The following is a 21,460-nucleotide window of genomic DNA, read 5'->3' on the forward strand; positions in this document are numbered from 1 at the left end:
ACAAGGGAGAGCAAGACGGGAAGTTCCAATGCAAAAATATCAGCAGATTCCTAATGAAAAAACTGCCTTTCTCTCCTGAATACCAAAAGTTGCCTACTCGACTCCTTTATAAATCAAAACTCTTAGCACTATCATTTTGATACAATTCACATAGTTCGTATCAACAGGAGAATTTAAAGAAATAAATACTCTTTTCTCCCAAACAAAATAAGCAATTACAGCAAGTGACATTTTTGCTGGTACATGTGAGTCTTTCTAGTGCAGCTACACCATTTAGGTTCCCCCCCACCCCGGATTCTAATTGCTTTGGCTATTCAGGAAAACACAAATGTAGGGGAAGACAGTGACGAAAATCTGTTTTGATTTGGGACATGTACCCTCAAATCCCTACCGTATTTACCAGACACTGCAACTGCAGCTACTAAATTTCATAAATAGCATACAAATTCAGGCTTTGTGGCCTTTAAGTTTTACTGCAGAAAATAAAACAAAACACCATGCAAAAATTCAGGGAGCACCTTGGCTTAGAAAAGAAATGCAGAAACTGTATTTGTTCCCTGATAAGAACTTAGCTGAAGGTGTTTAGAACTGAACTTGAACATAAGAAGTTCCATCTCAACGTGAGGAAAAACTTCTTTCCTGTGAGGGTGGCAGAGCCCTGGAACAGGCTGCCCAGAGAGGTGGTGGAGTCTCCGTCTCTGGAGACATTCAAAACCCTCCTGGACACGTTCCTGTGCAACCTGCTCTGGGTGGACCTGCTTTGGCAGGGAGGTTGGACTAGATGATCTCCAGAGGTCCCTTCCAACCCCACAGCATTCTGTGATTCTGTAACTGACACTTACCAACTAACTCACTTTGCTAGCAACCTACTATGAAAAGTTTTTTGCTCGAGTTCTCCCACTGATGCAGGCAAACTCGAAAAGCAAACTGCAGTTATGACTGCCCTGGGGTTTTGTTAGGTTCCTCTTCCCTCCCTCTAAATGCATGAACCGAGAGGACTATCCCTCACTTCTACTTTTTAGGAACCTCATAACTGTGAAAAGGAAATCCCTCAACAGGGATTTGTAGAAGACCAGAATCCCAAATCATGTAGGAATAGATGCCATTGGTATGTCTGAAACTCTAGGGGAAAATCAGCAGCACACTTCAGCCAGCTGGCACATGCTGTTGTTCAAGTAGCCTAAGAACAGAGAAAGAGAACACAGAGGAGACCACAGAACCGCAGAAACGTTAAGTAATCTCTCACCATTATCATCTCTCACTTAGCAGATCCAACATCACTTCTCAATAAATTGTTAAACTGACTTTAAGATACGACAGATCTAAGTTTTTCCCTTCCCTGCCTTTACAAACACCAGATGCTATCCACTATATGTTTAGGCCCATAATTTAAAGCTGCTGGGAGGGGAAAATCATAAAACTTGGGTTTCAAAGAAACCTATATGCACAACATACAGGTCCCTTTCAGTAGGGGTGTGCATGCTCCCCACAGAAAATAAACAGAAACAAACAAGGTAACTTTCCTACCATAGTCCGAAGAGAGAAAACACAGGCTCTTTTAATCTCTCATATAATTAAAGATAAGACTTGTCAGAGTCGGTTTTATCCTGAGAACCCTTCCAAATGCTGCCACAATTAAAAACTCACCAAACCAGGGAATGAAGCCTCCTCCAAAGAAGCCAGCCCCTCCCAACAAAACCCCTGACAGCAGGGAAGGTGGAAACCAGATGCCAATCTCCAATTAAGGCCAATTAATTCCCCTGAGGTAATTCTAAGACTCTCCCACCATTAGGAATTCAAGACAGACAGACATATCTGTGTCAAGACAAATGTGTGTGTCAAAGTGCTGGCTCAGCAAAGAAACAGTGAGAAAGTACTTGAAAGGACTGGAAACTTCATTTCTTGCTTTCACTTTATTTATTATTTTTTTTTCTCAGGGAGGAAGGGTCTAGGCAGAGGGAAGCTTTAGGAAGATACCCACTTTAGAGAACCACGGGTCACAGAATCAGAGAATGGTAGAGGTTGAAGGGACCTCTGGAGATCATCTAGTCCAAGCCCCCTGCCAAAGTAGGTCCACCCAGAGCAGCTTGCACAGGAACGTGTTCAGGAGGGTTCTGAATGTCTCCAGAGAAGGAGACTCCACCACCTCTCTGGGCAGCCTGTTCCAGGGCTCTGCCACCCTCACAGGAAAGAAGTTTTTCCTCATGTTGAGATGGAGTTTCCTGTGTTACAGCTTGGGTCCGTTTCCCCTTGTCCTGTCACCGGGCACAGCCGAAAAGAGCCCGGCCCCATCCTCTTTGACCCCTGCCCTTTAGATATTTATAAGCATCGACGAGATCCCCTCACAAAGCACCAAACTCCTCACATTTTGTCTCAGGAGCAAACTCCCCTGTTGAGAAGAACTTGATCCTGTGCCAGCTGGTAAAGAGTAACGCCTCAGCCATTTCAAACGGACCCTTCAGCTCTTTAATCCCGGCTCCACAGCGGTGCCAACAGCACTCCCAAACCCTTCCCTCCCGCCCAGCCCGCCAGGTTCCTGCGTCGGGTGTTATCTATAAAGCGGTGCCCTCACGGCTTGCGCCGCCTCCCCTAGCCATCTATTTGGGGGTTTTTAGACAAAACCTCAGGCAGCCCCGTTCCGCGGCGAGGGAGAGGAGGCCCGGCACCGCTGCCTCCATCTCCTCCACCCCGCCGAGGCTCCAACCGCCGCTGCCGCCCCGCCGCCGGTCCTCGCACCGCCCCCACCACCGCGAGGCTGGCCGAGGCCCTCTCCCCGCCCTCACACAGGCCCTGTCCCTTCACCCCTCTGCTCCCGAGGGCCGCCCCGGCTCCCCGCCGCGCTCCTCGCCCCCTCCGGCGGGGCAGTGCCCTCACGGCCTCTACCTTCTCCTCAGCTTCCGCCATGGCGCGCCCGGGGAACCGTCATGTGAGGGGCAGGAAGCCGGTGAGGGCGGAGGCACCCTGGGAAATGTAGTTTCAGAGGGGGTGTGTCGTCCTACCTTTTTTTTTTTTTTTTTTTTTTTCCTTCCCTCCCCCCCGCCTTTCCCTTCTTCTTTATTGTTGTTGTTGTGGTTGATTATTTTGCGGGGTGGGGTGGCTCTGGGCATGGTGGTGCTACCCGGCAACCCACCCCCAAGGGCAGAGGCAAAGCTGGGCCCAAGATGGCCACCACATGCCAGTGAGGTTGTCCTTCTGCCCTCCCTCCAGCAGACCTTTGCACACCCAGCTGCGGTGAGACTGAAGGCAGGCCCCTGTGGCGAATGATGAGGTGGCCTCTGGGTAGCCAGTAGTTGAAGCTGAGAGCCACCTGCAGTATCTCCGTGCCCGGCGCCATGTTGCACACTGGACTGCCGGAGCTCCAGGACAAGGTCCATTTGTTGGCGCCCAACTGAGCAGCACTTGGTTTCCAGCTACGGTGTCCATTAGATCCTCTGGTGAGTCAGGTAGCAGCCTCTGTCCTCTCTGTACTTTTTATTTAATTTGTCACTATTGAAATGGCCCGCACATGCTTTAGTGTCAGGGGAAGGATTTCAGAAAGAGTAACTCTTCCTACAGTTCTAGGAGCTGCTGCATTTTCTCTTTTAAAACTTTAAGACAAGACTTGAACTCCTTGCTTGCTCCCAAATTGCTTTCTTTATATGTTAAAAATATAACCAAAGCTAAAAAGCAATAGGCAATACTTTTTATCGCTTGGGTTTTGCCACTGGAGCTATTCCCAGTTAAGGTGGAGCTACAGCGTTAATGTACCCAGTCTCTATGCTCGGGATCAAAGCCAAGAATTCAAAAACATGCAGGTCAACTTTGGCAATAAAAAAGAACTCTTGGAATATTATACTGGAAGACCATAAGGCCATACAATTAAAGTTAATTGCAGACAGTATTAACTGGGATATAAAAATCATGTGTATCATTGCCATACCTTTAGAAACTAATTGCCAGAATTTCAACTGAGAGGAGATAGAACTGTCCTTTGAAATCACACTGAGATGTTGACGCTGGGGTGAGAGCGAGCTGTCAAAGTTAATAGTGTCAGTACAAGAACATATGAATATAACTGTCATGAATGTATTTCGTTTGCAAATGACATAATATAAGAAAACCTCCTTTTTTGGTGTGTTACCAGATGTCTGTGGACTAGCAGGGTACCATGGCGAGGGAGCTTTTAAATGTCATCCTGGCCATATAAGCCAAGGGATATCTACAAAGAAGGAGAAGTTTGGCTGCCATTGTACAAAATATTGTTGAGACCTCTCCTGGATATAACAGTAAATTTCAAGCCGCCTTTGCTGCAAAAAAAGATTAAATTGAACTGGAAGGAGGCAAAGGACCAGTAAAAGGATCAGAGAAATTCAGGGTCTGCCTTATTGGAGAAGACTGAGAAAAAGAAGGGCTTGGCTTCTTCAGTCTAGAAATAAAGAAGAGCTGAAGCTATTAAAGTAAAAGGTATGAGATCAAATAGGTATCAACTAATTTCAGTGCATTTAGGCTGGAAATGAGAAGTAGATTCCCATGTGTCAGACAAGTGTGGTCCTCAGAAGAACCTTGCTGACAAGAAATGTAACTGATTTCAAGATGAGACTTAATAAACTTATATAAGAGACTGTAAGAGGTGTTTCTGAACACCTGTGTTGCTTACCCAGAGAACTCCTTCCAGTCCCATTCTGACCTTCTTTAATCTTAGTCCTATTCAAATCAATGAAAAAAAAATCATTGCTGTCAATGGAGTCAGGATTTGTCCTGTCATATGTAATGCACAAGCTATCGTATCTGGTACTTGAAGTCTGTGTATGTCTTGTGAAAGGAAACTTTGCTCAATATGGTTTTTATCCCACTTTCAGGGAAAAAAACTTCGTAGGAGTTTTGGGTTTCAGGTTTGGGTTGGTTTTGGTTTTTATTATTTTTTTTTTTGTCCTCAACAGAGACATTTTGTGGCACTTTTTAAACTGGAATGAACATTAATAACTGACTTTATAAATGCCAAGAAAAACAGAGTGTAAGGGAAAGAATGGCAGGTCTTGTAAACTTTGCTATTATAACAGTTAACAGTGCACATTTGTTACAAACAGAGCAGTCAAGGAACAGCTGTCCTTGTTTTCATTGCACATAGAATAAGTGGTATAAAGAATGTGATTTACTTACAATGTGCTACTTATTTCTGGCAGAAATGCTCAAAACTAATTTTTTTTCTTATTTAGGCTTAGGGTATGAATACAATCTGCCATGATTATAGGTTTTTATTGTGTCAGGAAAACTTAATACGTTGGCATCTGATTCTGACCCCCCTCCCACACCCACCCTCAGAAGTGCTGAAAGCCATCAAGAAGCAATGACGTCAATGGGTTTTAAAACCTTTCAGCACCTCCTGCAAAGCACTCAGCATCCTACAGACTCAGGCCTGAGAACATCCCAGTCAACCTTTGGAGATAAAAAGCTTAAGCGTAGTTCAGCGTAAGTGGAAAATACAGCACTGCCTAAGGGAAGTAAATGTTCCGTCCTAATCTTAAAAACTGCTCTCTCTCTCTCTGCCAGCACGTAGATCTGAAGTTTGGGTTAAGTCAGTTGTACAAGAGGGAGAGGTTTGGGACCCCTGGTGACATTATGAAGGCTTTGAAGTTTAGGTAGATCATTTTGGCTGAGATCCGCCTCAAGTGATAGGCTGGCTCTACCTTATCGTTTAGTTTTAACTTGGTTCACCAAAAATAGCACTCTTTGTAAGTCTTTTTAAATAAAGATTTTCGCCATACCATCATGCTTTTAATGTTCATAGCGCCCACTTTAATACAGAGTTTCCAGCTGATGGAACTTCTAACAGGATGCTGACACCCCCATCCACCTTTCTTGAATCCAGATAAATCAGGAGTTTCTGATTTATCATTTGCCACAGAAACCACAGTTATCATTGAAACTTGGACCTCGAGCAACATTCTGATTCCAAATACGGCTAGAATTTTTATCTCTTGCTTTAACACACTTTCTCCCCGACTACTGTGAAATATAACAAGTAGCAAGTATCCGTGCCATTTGGTAGAGATTATTGTATTTCAGTCTCCAAGAGCTCTCAGTTGTTTTCAAGTAGGACTGATTCATCCAACAAAATATTCAGCTAGGTAATCTCTTGCCACTCTCACCACCACTTATTCAGTAAAAAAAAAAAAAAAGAAAAACCTGGTGTTGTCTGTAAGTTAATAGCATTTAAAAACACTATGCCAGGTAAAACATAGCTAATATTGTCAGAACAATAGAAGTTCAAAGGCTTTCCTCTTTCTGTTTGTTTGTAGAAAGCAACTTGCAAAGGCTTTTATTTCTGCTTGCTATCAAAGAATTATTTCTGTGAAGATACTTTCATTTTGTACCATAGCTTCCATAAATAAATCTTGAACAGGTTCAGGAACTTTGTAGTTTAAAAAAGATCCTATTTCACCTGCTAGCATTATATTGTTTTGCTCTTGTTTACTTTTTTCTTCTTAATCCACCTCTAAAATGTATTTATCACATTTCTTCCTGAAATAAGTATCACAGCGATGACTATAAAAAACATTTCAATTATAAATTTTTTTTTAAAATCAAATAAATACACTTTAATGACTTGGAGCTAGATAAACCATGCTCATAAAGCTACGATCTTATGCAAATCTGCGTAAGATAATCAACAACAAGGATAGCTAACTATCTTTTAGTTAAACATAGTAGTACCATATGAGCCTCATAGTAACTGCCTTCTTTAATTGCAGCTAAAGATTACCGCTGGGTAATTTGCCGTATCACCAAAAAGACAAGGTAAGAAATGGAAGTCCAGATTACCACTATGTCCCACTACTGCAGCATATTTAAATTAAATTTAAACGATCGCCTGTTTTTATAAAAATGAGAGTAGTAATAATATCAGAAAGATTATTACACTTTCTTTAAAATAGTTGATCTGTGTTCCTGACATTTAAAGAGTTTTCCAAATTATAGTGAATTATTTGCAAATCCTTCAGGAATAACATTTCCCTCAGTCTTGTCTTTCTTCCTCTGACCCTCATTCCCTGTCTGTGTTTTTTCTACTCCCTTTCTTCATCTTCACTCTCAGGCAGTCTTTATTGAAAGATACCTTCTTGTGCTAGGTAGAGCACACAGAGAAGATGAAAAGGTGTGAAGAACAGTAAACAACATAAAGCCAGTACAATTATCCATTTATTAAAGATAAACAAGGGCTATATATAAAGGGAGAGGTAGTAAGGGACCCTCTTAAAAATCCTGTATTTAAAAATAATAAGGGCCTCGTAAAGAAGGAACAAGTTTGAAATTGAAAAATTGTTATACTATGAGAAAATTTCATAGATCTATAGATTACGAAGCCAGACAGGAATAGCGTTGTGATTTAATCTGAACTCCTCCTAACATGGGTCATGAGATTTCCTGGAAATAATTCCTCTTTGTACCATTTTTTCCAAAGAAAACATACCTTGACATAACATTTTCAATTACACAGCACTCCCTGCACTTCTAATAAGTCATTTCAAGGGCAGTTATACTCACTGCTAGAAAAATAAAGAATGCAAAAGAAATGTCTTACAGGTCAGAACAACAGTCCGTCTAGCCCAGTGCTTGGTCCCCAACAGTGGCAATAAGAGATGCTATTTGGGGAGAGCACATCCCTCTCAGCTCCACTCCTGTTGTCCCACACCAGTGTCTACTGGCATGGAATTAGGGATGTTAGAAGGCACATCCCCGACTGCTCGTTCTAGTGTCTGTTAATGAACATGATGTTGATGAATTTGTCTCTTTTAGACCTGCTGATATGGCTTGCCTCCACAATCTCTTGAGGCAATGAAGCCCAGGCGTTCTCTGCCTGCCGCTTAAAGAAGTTCTTTCTTTTTTTCCTGTTTGAAATTGCTCAGCTATGGGTCTCCTACCAGTTTTGATAAGCACCCCTTAGATCTAATATTGCAGGGCTTGGTATGTAATGGGTTTTCCTTATCCCTATGGAAAATTTAAATTTGTCTTACTTCAGCTTTGGGCCACTCCATTATATCCACTATGGCATTGTCTGTCAGCAACTTTAGAAAGTTGTGTATTAAAAGATCTCTGTTCCCCATGTGATACCTGTAGCCTACCATCAAATCCCTACTTAGTTATTTATTAAGTTAAACAGAAAGATGCTACTGATTCTTTCACAAAAGATATTTGACATTGTACAAATAATTTTTGTGACTGTTGTCTGCGGTATCTCCAAACTGTTACCATCTTTCTTAATTTGTGCCTAGTGGGACATGACTCTATTAATGTTAAACTAATGCAAGATACTCACCCCTCTTGCATTTATTTTATTATTGTGAATAACTCTACCGTTTCCAGCTGTCGTTCCAGTTTTTAGGATTCCTACTCCTTCCTAACAGAATTAAACCACTCCTTGTCTTTAATTCTTCTAACATTGACTTATTTTTCTCCCAATTCCTATAATATGTATTTTTTCTGATTCTGAGGTTTTAATTTACAGTTACTGCCACTGATATTTTTCTCTTTGAAACAAAATATAAAAATGAAAGTCTATAGATATAAACCTATAATGCATGCTTTCACGTCTTCCTCAAGAGTCTCAAGAACAGGTTTGCATTTAATCCCCGTGTTCATAATTAGTTTTTGTTGGCTTTTAGCAATTGGACTTCCTTCCTATGTATCAAGAACTGCTGTCTATATTCATAAGTGAGACCAATTCTTAAAAGAAAGTACATATTTAGGTAGGACCCCAAACCTTGACTCGAGGATTTTAAAGTTTTATTAACAGTTCTGGAATTTGAAATTGAAAATCCAGAATCCCAATTTCTAAAACTGCAGCCTAGGTTAAGATAATATTTACAAATTATCTGTCTTACAATGTGACTTTAACAGAACTGTTTATCATGTATGTTACTGGCGTAATGAAGTCCTTGTCATTACTGAATTATCAAGACATTTCTGTCTATATTCTTGTTATAGGTTGCACCAGCAAGAGAATCCTGGTCCCCAAGGTGATTGGTCCAAACTGTCCTGAAGTATTGCTTTTTTGTGAGTTTCCAATTTGAAGTACCTGAAATGATGCGGAGGCAGTTTTTTCTGTCTGTCGGGTGGGTGTCTTGCATTATGCTGATATTTTTCGTGTCCAGGAAAGAGACGCAAAGGAACATGCGAAGGCATAAAGCCTTCTGGGGTAATGCTGGAACACTGTCTCAAGAGAAAGGCTCCACACTTGATGGGGTCTGCCATGGTATTAGCGGTCTATAGCAGACACTGGAGCAAACCGTCATAGAGGGCACTAGTTTCCTCACTACAGATGGGAGCCCAGATATGAACAGCCACGTGCACAGTTTTGGTGATCAGGGCAACAGGGCACCGAAGATAACGAGCGAGCCAAGCCAGCGGTATGTGCTCATACAGAGAATAATTTTGTGCTCCTGTGGTCTTTCTACATGCAGGTGATACTACCCAGGTATTTTGCTATTATTTTCCTTAGGCTGTTACAAATTTGCATGAATCTCAGTCATATACTGCTGCTTTCACTCATACCTACCACAGCTGCTTCCAGATATTGATCATGGGTAACCAGAAGATGAAGTAAGTTTCCCAACAGCTCTGTGCGGTGTGTGTTTCCTTTTAAAGAAGACCACCTGTTTGAAAAGCATCTTTCCAAATGGCTTACCTGAACTGACACATCACAAAAATCTCTCTTTCCCAAATTTTAATGACGTTCTTCTATATAAACTGTATTACAGTGGTACAGAGACATGCCTTGGATATAACCAGTCTATTTGTATTTTAATCTAAAGAAAAAGGAAGTTTCAGAATACGATAGAAAAAAAAAAAATTAATAGATAGAATAGATAGAAAAAAAAAAAATAAACCATTATTCTTTTAATCTTAAATTTCATGCCTGATGAAGGTTTTTCCATTGTTAGAGGTGCTCATTGAAAGGGTCAGCAGTAGCAACATTTGTTTCAAGTACCTTAGAGAATAATTTTGCAAAAACAGTGATGGAACAGATTACTACCCAAATAGTGACATTTTCATCAAATAAAATCCTGAAGAAAATGTAATATGGTATATTTATATATTTATAGTGGATAGATGAGTTGTTACTGGAATACGAAGCTTCTCTATATCTGGCTTGGGCTACCTCACTTGCTGTGTTGTGAAGACACAGTAAATCAGTTTGTTTATGCCACATCTTCTCACTGTTAAAGATTTGGAGTCCTTTTGGAAGTCTTTTCCACCTGCAACAAAAGTGGTATTCTTTTTGAACTTGTCAGATTTTGTATGATTTCAAGGTGAAAAAATTACAGAACCCCCTCCCTCCACACGCCAAAAAAAAGCCTCTATAAAGTAGTATTTTTAGAAGCAGCTGCTTATGCCTGCTGCCAGTGAAGGTGATAGGAGTTCTATTACTGATTTCAGTAGGAAAAGATTTGGACCAACGTTTTATGCTTTTGAAACATTATTCTTCAAATAATTAATATATAAGAAATAAATATTTAAAATATTGGCATATAAATACAGAAAATGCCATTTTCTTCACAGTTGTGTTGTATCTTGCATTGACTCTCAGGAGTCAAATCACCAAAGCCTAGTAAAGCTCTCTCCTATTCCTTTTCTTCACAAGTGTTGTTTCCAATAATTATTTTCCCTCACTACTTCTGATCTGCTCTGTTACTGGAGGTTTTTAATGGAGTCAATATTAAATAGATCATTGGAAAATCTATTTTGTATTTACAGTGAAAAACACTTTTCTTCTTCTTCTTGACATACACTTAACCTCAAGGAAAAATACTTAGCTTTCCACTTACTTAAATAGTGTACATAACATACAGGAAATGATTGATGAGGTTATCAGAGTTCCTACCTCAGGAATACTGTATGCTTTCCATGCATAATATCCTGGTTATAACCATAGAGCATATTACCCTCACATTCTGAAGGGAATTTTCAACTTTGCCATCTTTGTATATACGTTTTATAACACTGCTTTAACTGAGATCCGGAGAGCGGAAGGAAGGAAAGAACTAAAAACATGAAAAGGGAGGAGAAGCAACAAAATAAATTAGGCCACGATTAGAGTCCTACCAGGCAGATAGCTACTGGTACTGCCATTTGACAGATGTGACATAAAATTCTGGTCCCGCTATATTGAATAAGGGTTTTGCTGTTCAGCAAAAAGGGTTTACGACTTCGCCAAAATATTCCATATTCCGTCTTACATTGAGGATTGAAACATTCAGTAGGTATGAACACATGGAATTAGGGGCACATAGATGGTTACAACAGAAAAAAATAAAATCCATGTATTTTCTGATGATGTAAGGTTGCCTTCGTTCCCGGTTATTACAGCATAATTGAACTATCTTAATTTGAGTACAGATCCTGCAATTTAATTCATGAGAGAAGTCCAATTAACTTTCCTGAAGTCCAAAACATTAAATTAAATGTGTCACAAGCCTCTTCAGCCCCTCTCACTGGTGCTACCACAATACCAAGATGCTGCTCTGCTTGTGTAGGGGTGCAGAATGGACCCTGGCCAGCAGAATGAAACCTTGGTTGTCTCAATGAACTCCCTTTTCTTTCCAGTTGTATGACCTTCACACAAATAACCATTTACATTTCAGACCCTCTTTACACTCAGAGGAAACTTTTTTTTTTTAAAAACCCTCAGTGTAACTGAGGATCTGGCCATCAGTTTATTATCATTGGGCCTTTTAATCACAAATTCCTGTACCTATAAGACAACCTCTTTATTTACTGAAAGAACAGTCCTTACTGTGTGTTCTGTTTTCTGATGCTTTAATCATAACCTAGCTAAGGAAAAATCTCTTTAAAACCAATTCTTCCTTTCATTATCTTTTTAGCTGTGTGTATCAACCTGCTTCTTTGCACAGCTATGTTTTTTTTGCCATCTCTTCCCATCCTCTTACATCCCCTCAGGATCTGACCCTAGACCACGTAGCTGAAGTCTGGCAGTTCACCCTGGGACAACCCTTGATTATGAAGCAATGTCAGAGTCAAAATCCAGGTCCCTGGGGTGCAGGGTAGAGCCTGTGAGTGGAGCCTGGGGTAATATACAGATTATTTAAGTATCTCCTCTTACCTCCCACCACCTTAGAGTGGAATACCTTTTTAGTCAAATACGTTCTCAGTGAGTTTTATTTTGATGTGGGAAATGTACCTAGCTCTGGTAATGTACCAGCAGATATCAGCAAATTCAAATGTAAGGCTGTTGAAGTTATGTTATCTAAAGGCTGGGGATTTAAAAAACACTCTACAATCCACCAACCTCTGACACGGAAACAAAACTAATGAAACGTTAACAGTCCTGCTGAAATCAACGGTCCCTGCTAAGGAAGTGATTCACCTCCACAGGTTTAAAAAGATATGAGTATTTCATAGAAAAAAAAAGGCCACACAGCTTTTATACATAGCATTCCTACGCAGCATTCCTACAACATATGGTTATGGTATAAAAATGTTAATGAGATGATTGCTCTCGACAGTGGATGTGGATAAATACAGCTGCCACATGGCAATAATAGGATGATATCCTCCCAAAAAGCCATTTTCTGAATTTGAAATAGATTCTTTCGATTCTTCTCATTCTTTAGCCCCCAAGAAGGTATTTTGTGGATAATAACACTTTTATGAGCTGTTGGGTCGGATATTGAAGGGCTCTACCCATGGCATGCTAAGTGTGCATAGCAGCAGCAGAATGCCAGTCCTCACCTTCCCACTTCATTTAAGTAGATTTTTAGTACAGTGCTAAGAAGCCGCCTCAGTTTTATCTGTGCCTGGATTGCTGTCAGCAGCGATAGTGACAGGTCACCAGCAACACTTCACAGTGTTCGCTGCCAGGCCAGAAAATACCCATGCTGCTTGAAAACTCTTATCATCTGTTTGCTACATGCAGCATCCACGAGGAGCAACTTCCCATTTTTCAAGTGGGGAAAGTGAGGCAAAGAGCAATACTGACACATTTTAAGCAATTCAAAAGGAAAATCTCTGTCTCCTGATTCCTAGCCTTATGCTTTGGCTACAGGACAGCCCTTCCGCCCTTGATGGCCTGCCTCAAGTATTGCCTTTTTCCATTAAGCAAATATTGATTTTGTTCTCCTGCTTGAAAACAGAATAGAAATTAACATGGCTCTTTTTGGTTACTTCATTGTTTGTGAAACACTTGGGAATAGTATTTATTAGTTAACTGCTGTTGCTCATCCAATGGGCACTCACAACCTTTTTTTCCCATGGTACGTGTAAAACAGCAGCTATTAAGAATGCTCCTCTGTGACAAAGTGCCAGGCTGTCCCTTTAACTATTTAACATCATGCAGACGATCCAGCCCCTAACTTATAAAACAGATTATGCGATTTAGAAGAAACAGGACAGGGGAACTCAAAAAGATCTTGTTATTTATTTTATGAGCATCTGGCTCCTTATTATAACTAGCCGTTTATATTGTGGTGGTGACGATAGCATGCTACTTATTTTTGAACATAGGTGAGGGGATACAATTTCTGTCTGAAAGAACAGACTTCTAAATCAACACAGGATCTCATTTGAATTCCGGCTAATCCCTTGAAGTAGCTGGGATTAGTAAGAGCTGGGGAGGATCAAAGGGTGATAGGAAAAAGATGCAAGTGAACTGCCATGATGGGAGTTGGTGGTGGCAGGCACAGCACACTGGGATTTTGGAGGTTTACTAACACAGCTAGCACTAGTCCTGAGGGATCAGTGTACAGATCTCCTCTGTCAAGTACTACGTAACATCTTACTTCGGAGTTTAGTCAGAAAGGGGGCAAAATTACTGGAGTAACAAGCCTAACTATTATTTCCTAAGGCAATCTTTGTGAGAAAACTTGATTGAGATGGCAGAAAAGGAAAGTCACGGGAGCCGACTGCTATCCTGTGATGTGCCACAGACTCACTAAATGATAGGGGGGAGAATTGTTTCACTGTTCTGTACCTCAGTTTCCCCATCAATGAAATAGAAGTAATGAAATGTACTGATTGTTGTGAAGTATTTTGATATCTAGAGATGAAAAGTCCTAAGAACTTGAGGCTCGATCCAAAGCCCTTTGAAGTCCTCAGAAGGCCCTTGATTCAGCTATCTTAATTTGCATTTGCCTTAGTCTGCAAGTCACCCACCAGCCGCCTGAAATTTGGGAATGTACCACCCAATACATTTCTTGAAGACGGAAAAATATATTTTCAAGTAATCATTATCATTATCTTTGACTATTTGACTATTCAGTTTGAATTTACAAAACAGCAATGCAATATATGCATTTGGATTATTTGTAATATTTTACAAGATCAAGGTGAAAACTTAGAAGATGGAGAAGGAAAAAACCCAGCATGTTTCCCTGACACCAAAGAACGAACTCTGACAGAAACAAGCTTTTTTTTTTATCTCTCTTCTCTGAAGATAGATGAAAAAGATCAGGAGAAACTATGTCTCATTAGAAGTAAATGCAGTCTGTGGTAATCCATACTAAATTTACCAGGTCGTATCTTCTAAGAAGATATTAGGCACCAAAGAGCAGGTAGTTCAATTGCAAAAAAAAAAAAACCTACTAAAAGTATTTAAAAGTTGGTGTTTAATTTTTTTTCAATATAATAAATGAAGTGGCACAGACTTTCCAGAAGAATTTTAAATCTTTCAATGTGATAGGTAAGGTGAGAGAAGGTTGTAAGACGAATGACAGTTTTGCTCATTATTCAACAAAGCTCACAACAAATGAAATGGAAGCCTTCAGAACATACTTTGTTTTCTTTTTCTGGAGACTAAGCAGCTTCTTTTTGCTAAAAGAGAAATATTATCTTTATGAAGAAAATATTTTTCCTGATCAATATTTTTTTAACCTCTGGGTTATTACTTCCTCAAATCTCTTTTTAATTTTTTTCCTCAAGATTGGTCTATGTACTTTAATGAAAAATCTGCAGAACAGACACATGCTATTGTTCACATTAAAGCTTTCAAAGGTTATTAACTGCAATAGGGCATTACTTGTCTTCAGCACATTTTTCTGTAATGTATCACGTTCTTGGGATGTATGTGTGTGTATATATATAATTGGGAGCGGAAAGAATTAGCTGTTGGCGAAGCAGAAATATCCACACACTGGTGAAAGTCAAAGATCCAGGAAATACACATTCTGTTCTTGCTATGCCACACATTCCCCGCATCTTGTATATGCCACTTAGCTTTTTTCTGCTCAGCTCAGGTATCTCTTAAATGGGATTAATACCATAGGGACATTTATATATTTTTCTTGACCACTTCAGAAGCCTGGAGATTAATGGAAACTTTTACATTTTTATCAAACTTCCTGTGATGAAAAATAATATACCTCTTAAATTTTCTTATTTTGCTTCACTTTTAGAATAGAAAATATGCAAAGAGTATAAGAAGTGATTTACATCTAAAAACCATTATGCCAGCTAGTCATTCTCCAGAAGCCTTTCCTCTTCTCCTGCCAGGTCATTATTTTGCATCGCAAAACAGCTTAAATTCTCAGGAGTACAAAACTCCATTTTTTTTTCCATCAGGACTTTGACTGTTCGAGAACTGTTGGAATTAGCCCAATGCTATTTCTTTTGGAGCCCTTCTTCCAGATCTAATACTAGTCAACGGGTTTGAATGTATACCCTCTAACCAGATGGAGACCGTACATCAAAATAGAGCCTTAGATGTTTTATTATTTCTTGAGCTCTGGCCAGAACAGGATGATGAACACTGTGTTTGAAACTGCTGATGCTATTGAAAAACCCTAACAATAAAATCTCTCTTGCTATCTTTTGTACTTGATTATCAAGCCGAAAGCAAGATTTTATAATAAATGGCAAATCACGATCACTTTCTTTTCTTATGCCAGTCACCTGTCTTTTTTGGAGAAACTTGGACAACTATTGCCTGATTATTGGGCCCAACTCCAGTATGCTTGTAAAATTTCATTGTTATCTCTCATGCTGCTCCCGCATTATCAAAGTTCTCTGTGCATGCTTCCCCCGCCTCTGAATCTTCTTGCAAGTTACACTCTCTATCCCACATGAGTTTGGGTGAACAATTTTAATTTAGCCTATATCGCAAACTTCATCACTCATGTAAAAGTAGATAGAAGCCCAGTTCTCACCTCACTCATAAACGCTTTTAAATTAGAAGAATCGTGTCCCTAACTTCAGTGGGCCCATTTTTAATTACTAATCAAGCTAAGTCACGAAAACTGATTGCAGTAGGATAAAGGTGAATATGTGAGCGGGAATACATGAAATAGTAGTATGTGATACAACGAGACTGGACTTGATCCAAAACTTCCTTTCTCTCATATCTGCTATGTAAACATGAGGTTTTCTTCTTTTTCTCCTGTTTAATTTTTTTTATTTATTTATTTTATGAGTTTGGGGACTTTTTCAAAGTGAATAATCTTGCTTTAAAATATACACATAAATGATATAAGGGTACATTTCTTTTAGTGAGATCTGAGCTGACAGAAGTACAGTGGGAAGTCACTGGCACTGCAGGGAAGAATGTGACATTCCAACTTTATATCCAAACTCTTCTACAAGTTGAGGCTGTTCAGACTAGGGGCCAACCCTCTCTACTTCAAATTCTTGTTTCAGAATTGTTCGTATGTAAGATTTTGGCACTTTTTCTTATGTCCAAGAACATGATCCAATACTGTTAAAAGTACCATAAACATTCCCATCAATTTCAACTGATGTTGCATCAGAGCAAAAGATAATAAAATACTCAGTGGATTCATTTATCACTCTACAGGTCCTTAAGATTACTTAATTCTTTAGAGCTTGAATAAATCATCAGGGAGGAAGAAAGTATCTCTGATGTTAATGTCAGGGGCAGAATAGCTTTGTTAGCAAAACGTACAATATCATTCTTGTTCATGGTGTGTTGAACATATCATTGGATTGAGCAAAGGAAAACTGGTAATGACAACAGATCTTGTTTTCTAAATATATAATTAAATCTGTAGTGGAATAGGTTCTCCCAGGCAAGAAAATGCATGAGAAAACATTGCAGATAGATATCAACAGATATCTTAGTGAACTTCATGCTCCTAAAATTTACCAAAAAAAAGATAATTCTAGAATCCTTCTTGCATATGCCATATGCCAGATTCACTTCTCTGCAATACTGACAAAACAAATCATGTACATCGTGGTTAATGGCTCAGAAATGAAGTTTCTGATCTTGTAACAAACATGGCTGAGGAAATGCAAAGGGAAGGCCCTTAGCACTATGAAGGTTAAGGCTCCCAGGGCACTGTGCAAGCCCTGTTGTTTTTCTTACCTTTCCATTTGTACTGCATCGGCTGCAAACACGTGGTTATGTTACCCAGGTGCCATTATAGTCATAGTCATACCGATTAACAGATGATAACCTAATGATTTTTTTCCCCCTGTTTTCCTGCTGCATCCTGCTTGCTTTATTTCTGCTCATGTAGAGTACTAACTCTAGTATCAAACTGATCACAACAAAGCATAATAAACACCACTATTATCCTTTGAAAGTTTTCTTCTAAACACAAAATCATGTCTGCTAGTGAATGAATGCCTAAGATACAAGCTTACTGAGATTAGCATCTATGTTTTCTTCTAAGACCTTTCTTCCAAGCAAAACAATGTACAAAGTACCTTTCCAAGGTCAAGTTCAATAGCAGGAAATCTCCAGCTGACAGAGGTGTATAGGATAACTGATACAGGCACATGCTGGAGAATGAGAATCCGCAATGAGTGAACATCCACCTGCAGCTTTTCCCTCTGAAGCGTTAATACAGGACCACAGGAAGCTTCTGTTGTTTCAGCTTCTCAGGAATTATAGGCTGTTTCTGTGTCTTGGTGGTACATTAAACAGAGACTGAGCAATGCAGATGCATACGAAGAGCCTCCTTCCGACATGCTGAGCAGTTAAGGGACATTGGCACCTCACAGAGTTGGGCCTCAGAGGAAGACATCCCTATGGCTTTTCTAAACTTAGATATTTTCTGAAATAGATGTTATGAAATAGCTATTCTAAAAAGCTCTATATCAATATTTTTTTTTCCCCAAAGAAAATTGTGTATGCACAGGAGGTTGAGGAGAAGGGGTGTGGGAGCCCTTTAGCCCAAGAAAACCTTTGTGCTATAGCCAAAAGTCTTTCAGTACTTATGTTCTGGTTTAAGCATACACAGGTAAAGTAGACATATCCACAGGTTAGTAGAGCTTCCAGAGGTATTTCTCTTTGCATTGCTCAGGGCTGAAGGCTGGAAACTCCCCCGCCTGCTGGCTTTCTGGAGTATTCAGTCTGCCTTCTTCCCACCTGGGTGTTGAGCTGCATTCTGACGCTTTGGACCCCGTCCCTCCACCAGCTTCCAACCAAGGTCTGATAAATGCAGGGAGGACTGTTTTCCAGAGTAACATAATCCAGATGTGTGTGCTTGAGCGTAGAGAAGGTCAGACGTGAAAATCTGGGAAGGTATGTGCTTTTGCTGATCAAGGACCAGAATCTCTGCCCTACTTCTACACCATGCTGTAGTATTCTTTTTTTCTACTCATTAGTCAAGTAACACTAGCAAGATGGGTCTCTCCGTTGGGTCTGATCTAAAGTCCATGGAAGGCAATAGAAATAACTCCTGTGCAATTCCACTCTGACTAATGTTTTAACTCATGAGGTTTTTAACCTAAGCAACACAAACCCTAAAAACAATTAAATTATGCATTAAATTTTTAGATTTGTGTGTCTCCCTTCTGCTCTTTTCCCACTCATTAGTTCCCAATGCAATGGGATGAGGCAGATTTTGAGAATTGATTTTTTTAATTGCATTCTCTCCTCGAAATGCAATTTAAGCTTTCATGCACAGAAAGTGCTACAGTTTGGAGAAAGACACTTTTAAAACGCATGCCTCATTTGTTAATTTATTTTAAATACCTTTTCTGTTGCCATGTCACTTTGGCCCTTTGATATTTTAGATTGGAGGGAAGGAACAGCTCTGCAGCATTACTGAGTAGCAGAGAGTCTCACTAGAGTAACGTTGCAGTGCAGATGAATTATGAAAACAGATGGTGGCTAATGGCAGCTGAATTAAAAATCACGCCATTATTAATCTAGAGGCATTTCCACAGAACTCTTTACCCATAGATCTCAGCAATTTATAGATGGATTTTTAAACTGAGGACTCTATTTTGCCTTTCAGTTGCAACAAAACGAGAGCACAGTCCTGGCAACTGTAGGCAGCAGCCTGTGCTCCATCTGTTGTGTTCTGCATCAAGCCAGCTCTGCTGGCTTTTGTCAGCAGGTGAGCCGATGGTATCATATGTTGAATAAAGTATGCTTTGCAGGAGCATAAGCCCTTACCACACTGCTCAAGAAGCAGAAGGACTTTGCAAAAAGTATTCTTCCTATAAGCCAGAGAAATGCTTTTTCTCCTTTTCAGAAGAGCAGGAGAACCATATTCTTTCCCTGATCACTACACAGCAAGCTTCATGAAACAGAGGAGTGAGGAATCATAGAGTCATAGAATTGTCTAGGTTGGAAGGGATCTTCAAGATCATCTAGTCCAACCATCAACCTAACTCTGACAAAAAAACCATCACTAAACCATGTCTCTAAGCACTATGCCAACCCGGCTTTTAAATACCTCCAGGGATGGTGCCTCAACCACTTCCCTGGGCAGCCCATTCCAATGCTTAAGAACACTTTCTGTGTAATCATTTTTCCTAATATCCAATCTGAACCTCCCCTGGTGCAACTTGAGGCCATTTCCTCTTGTCCCATTGCCTGTTCCTTGGGAGAAGAGACCGACCCCCCCTGGCTACACCCTCCTTTCAGGGAGTTGTAGAGAGCGAGAAGATCTCCCCTCAGCCTCCTTTTCTCCAGGCTGAACACCCCCAGCTCCCTCAGCCTCTCCTCACAAGACTTGTGCTCCAGACCCCTCACCAGCTTCATTGCCTTCTCTGGACCCGCTCCAGCCCCTCAATGTCTTTTTTGTGGTCAGGGCCCCAAAACTGGACACAGCATGTGAGGTGGGGCCTCACCAGTGCTCAGAGGAGACCGTGTCTGAGTGAAAGGTTTACACTGATGGGTGGGTGGCTAACTGGGCACATTGATCTGAACTACCATGAGATTTGAACTTCTGACTTCAGCTTCCAGCTATATCTATGTAGACACTTACGTGATGATACACTCGAGATCTGTGAAAAATGCTGAAATATTGGCTTTAGTAGCCTGGTGCCAGGTACAAGATCTCTGGACTTGCACTACTGTGAGAATTAAAGGCCACATTTGAAACAAAGGAAGGTCTTACGCCTCTATATCTGTAAACCCAGCTTTAGTGCAGGATGTCGCTGATGACACTGTAGTTTATATGTGCTAAACAAACACAGGAGCAGGAGCAGAAAGGCCAGAATTTTGATAATAAGAATGAGAGAGACAAATGAAATTTACTATTATCTAATGGAAGCAGCCTGGGTAGTCACTAAAACTAGTAGAGCTAAAAAATGGGTATTGCCCACAGGACTCTCTCAAGTGGCAATGGAAACTTTCTAACCATTTGCAATTTGACGTCAGTCACTCGTTTTATAATCCTCTTTTTCCTTGGTATACTCTGTACTGAAAGCAGAACTGGTGCAGTGCCAATGACGGTGTTTTCTGCAACCTCTAACCAGATTCAAGAATGTGAAAAAAAATGAAAATAATTCTAGATCTTGCTGTTAAAGCGTTACAGAGGTAAGAAGCAATTATTTTAGATAGTTGTTCTGCCTTTAGAAAGAGAGTATTTAAATTTTTCTTCTGCCATTTACCTCTTTCCTTGGTAAAAATAATTACTTTATCTTGCAAGCATGAAAAAAGTTAATCACTAAAAAGTTAAAAAAAAAAAAAGTAAAAACACATGATCAAATTAAAACACACTGTAAAGTTACAATCCTGCAATTGAAAGTGAATATATTTCACTAATGCTGGTAAGAATTAGAAAACAAAAGTCCTGATGTTTTCACCGTAAGACTTTTGTGATCTTATTTTCAGTAATGCTTTGGGGTTTTGAATTGTTACTTTAGCTGACTTTGTGCTAGTGTTTAAATACTGCAGTCAAGGCAGCAATATAAACTCAAGAGACATATTATTTTACTGTCCTTGTTCTGTTGTGCTTTTGTATTAGTGAAATCTTTCCCAAGCAACTGACATGATTAGATTCAAAGCTTTTAACTGGTTCAACACCATCTGTGATCGCAAATACCACCCTTCAGTTCAGGTGCCTTGGACAGTAACTAGACTGCATAGCTGCAATTTCTTTTAGCCCTACGCTGAGGACAGTACCGGAGCAGAAATTTTAGAAAAGATCATCTGTGCAGTCTCCTTCTTTATTTACTACAGTAGCAAATGTTGGGATATATATTTCAAGTCACCTCTAAAATAGTTGGAATCATAAAATGAATCACAGAATGGCTGGAGTTGGAAGGGACCTTA

At 40.0% G+C, this 21,460-nt stretch overlaps 1 protein-coding gene across 2 annotated transcripts in view; it reads right to left on the reverse strand.

The window, feature by feature from the left end:
* VPS41 (VPS41 subunit of HOPS complex) overlaps positions 1-2,915 on the reverse strand; it is a 113,868-nt gene extending 110,953 nt beyond the window's left edge. The window contains exon 1 of one of the 2 annotated variants that reach the window (XM_074146171.1): positions 2,884-2,915. In XM_074146171.1, coding sequence (XP_074002272.1) covers positions 2,884-2,904 — 21 coding nt within the window. In that variant the 5' untranslated portion in view covers positions 2,905-2,915. The remainder of the gene's footprint in view (positions 1-2,883) is intronic. The other variant, XM_074146169.1, reaches the window with a different exon arrangement.
* Positions 2,916-21,460: the final 18,545 nt, after the last annotated feature.

Source organism: Numenius arquata, chromosome 4, assembly GCF_964106895.1.
Source record: "Numenius arquata chromosome 4, bNumArq3.hap1.1, whole genome shotgun sequence".
Taxonomy (NCBI): domain Eukaryota; kingdom Metazoa; phylum Chordata; class Aves; order Charadriiformes; family Scolopacidae; genus Numenius; species Numenius arquata.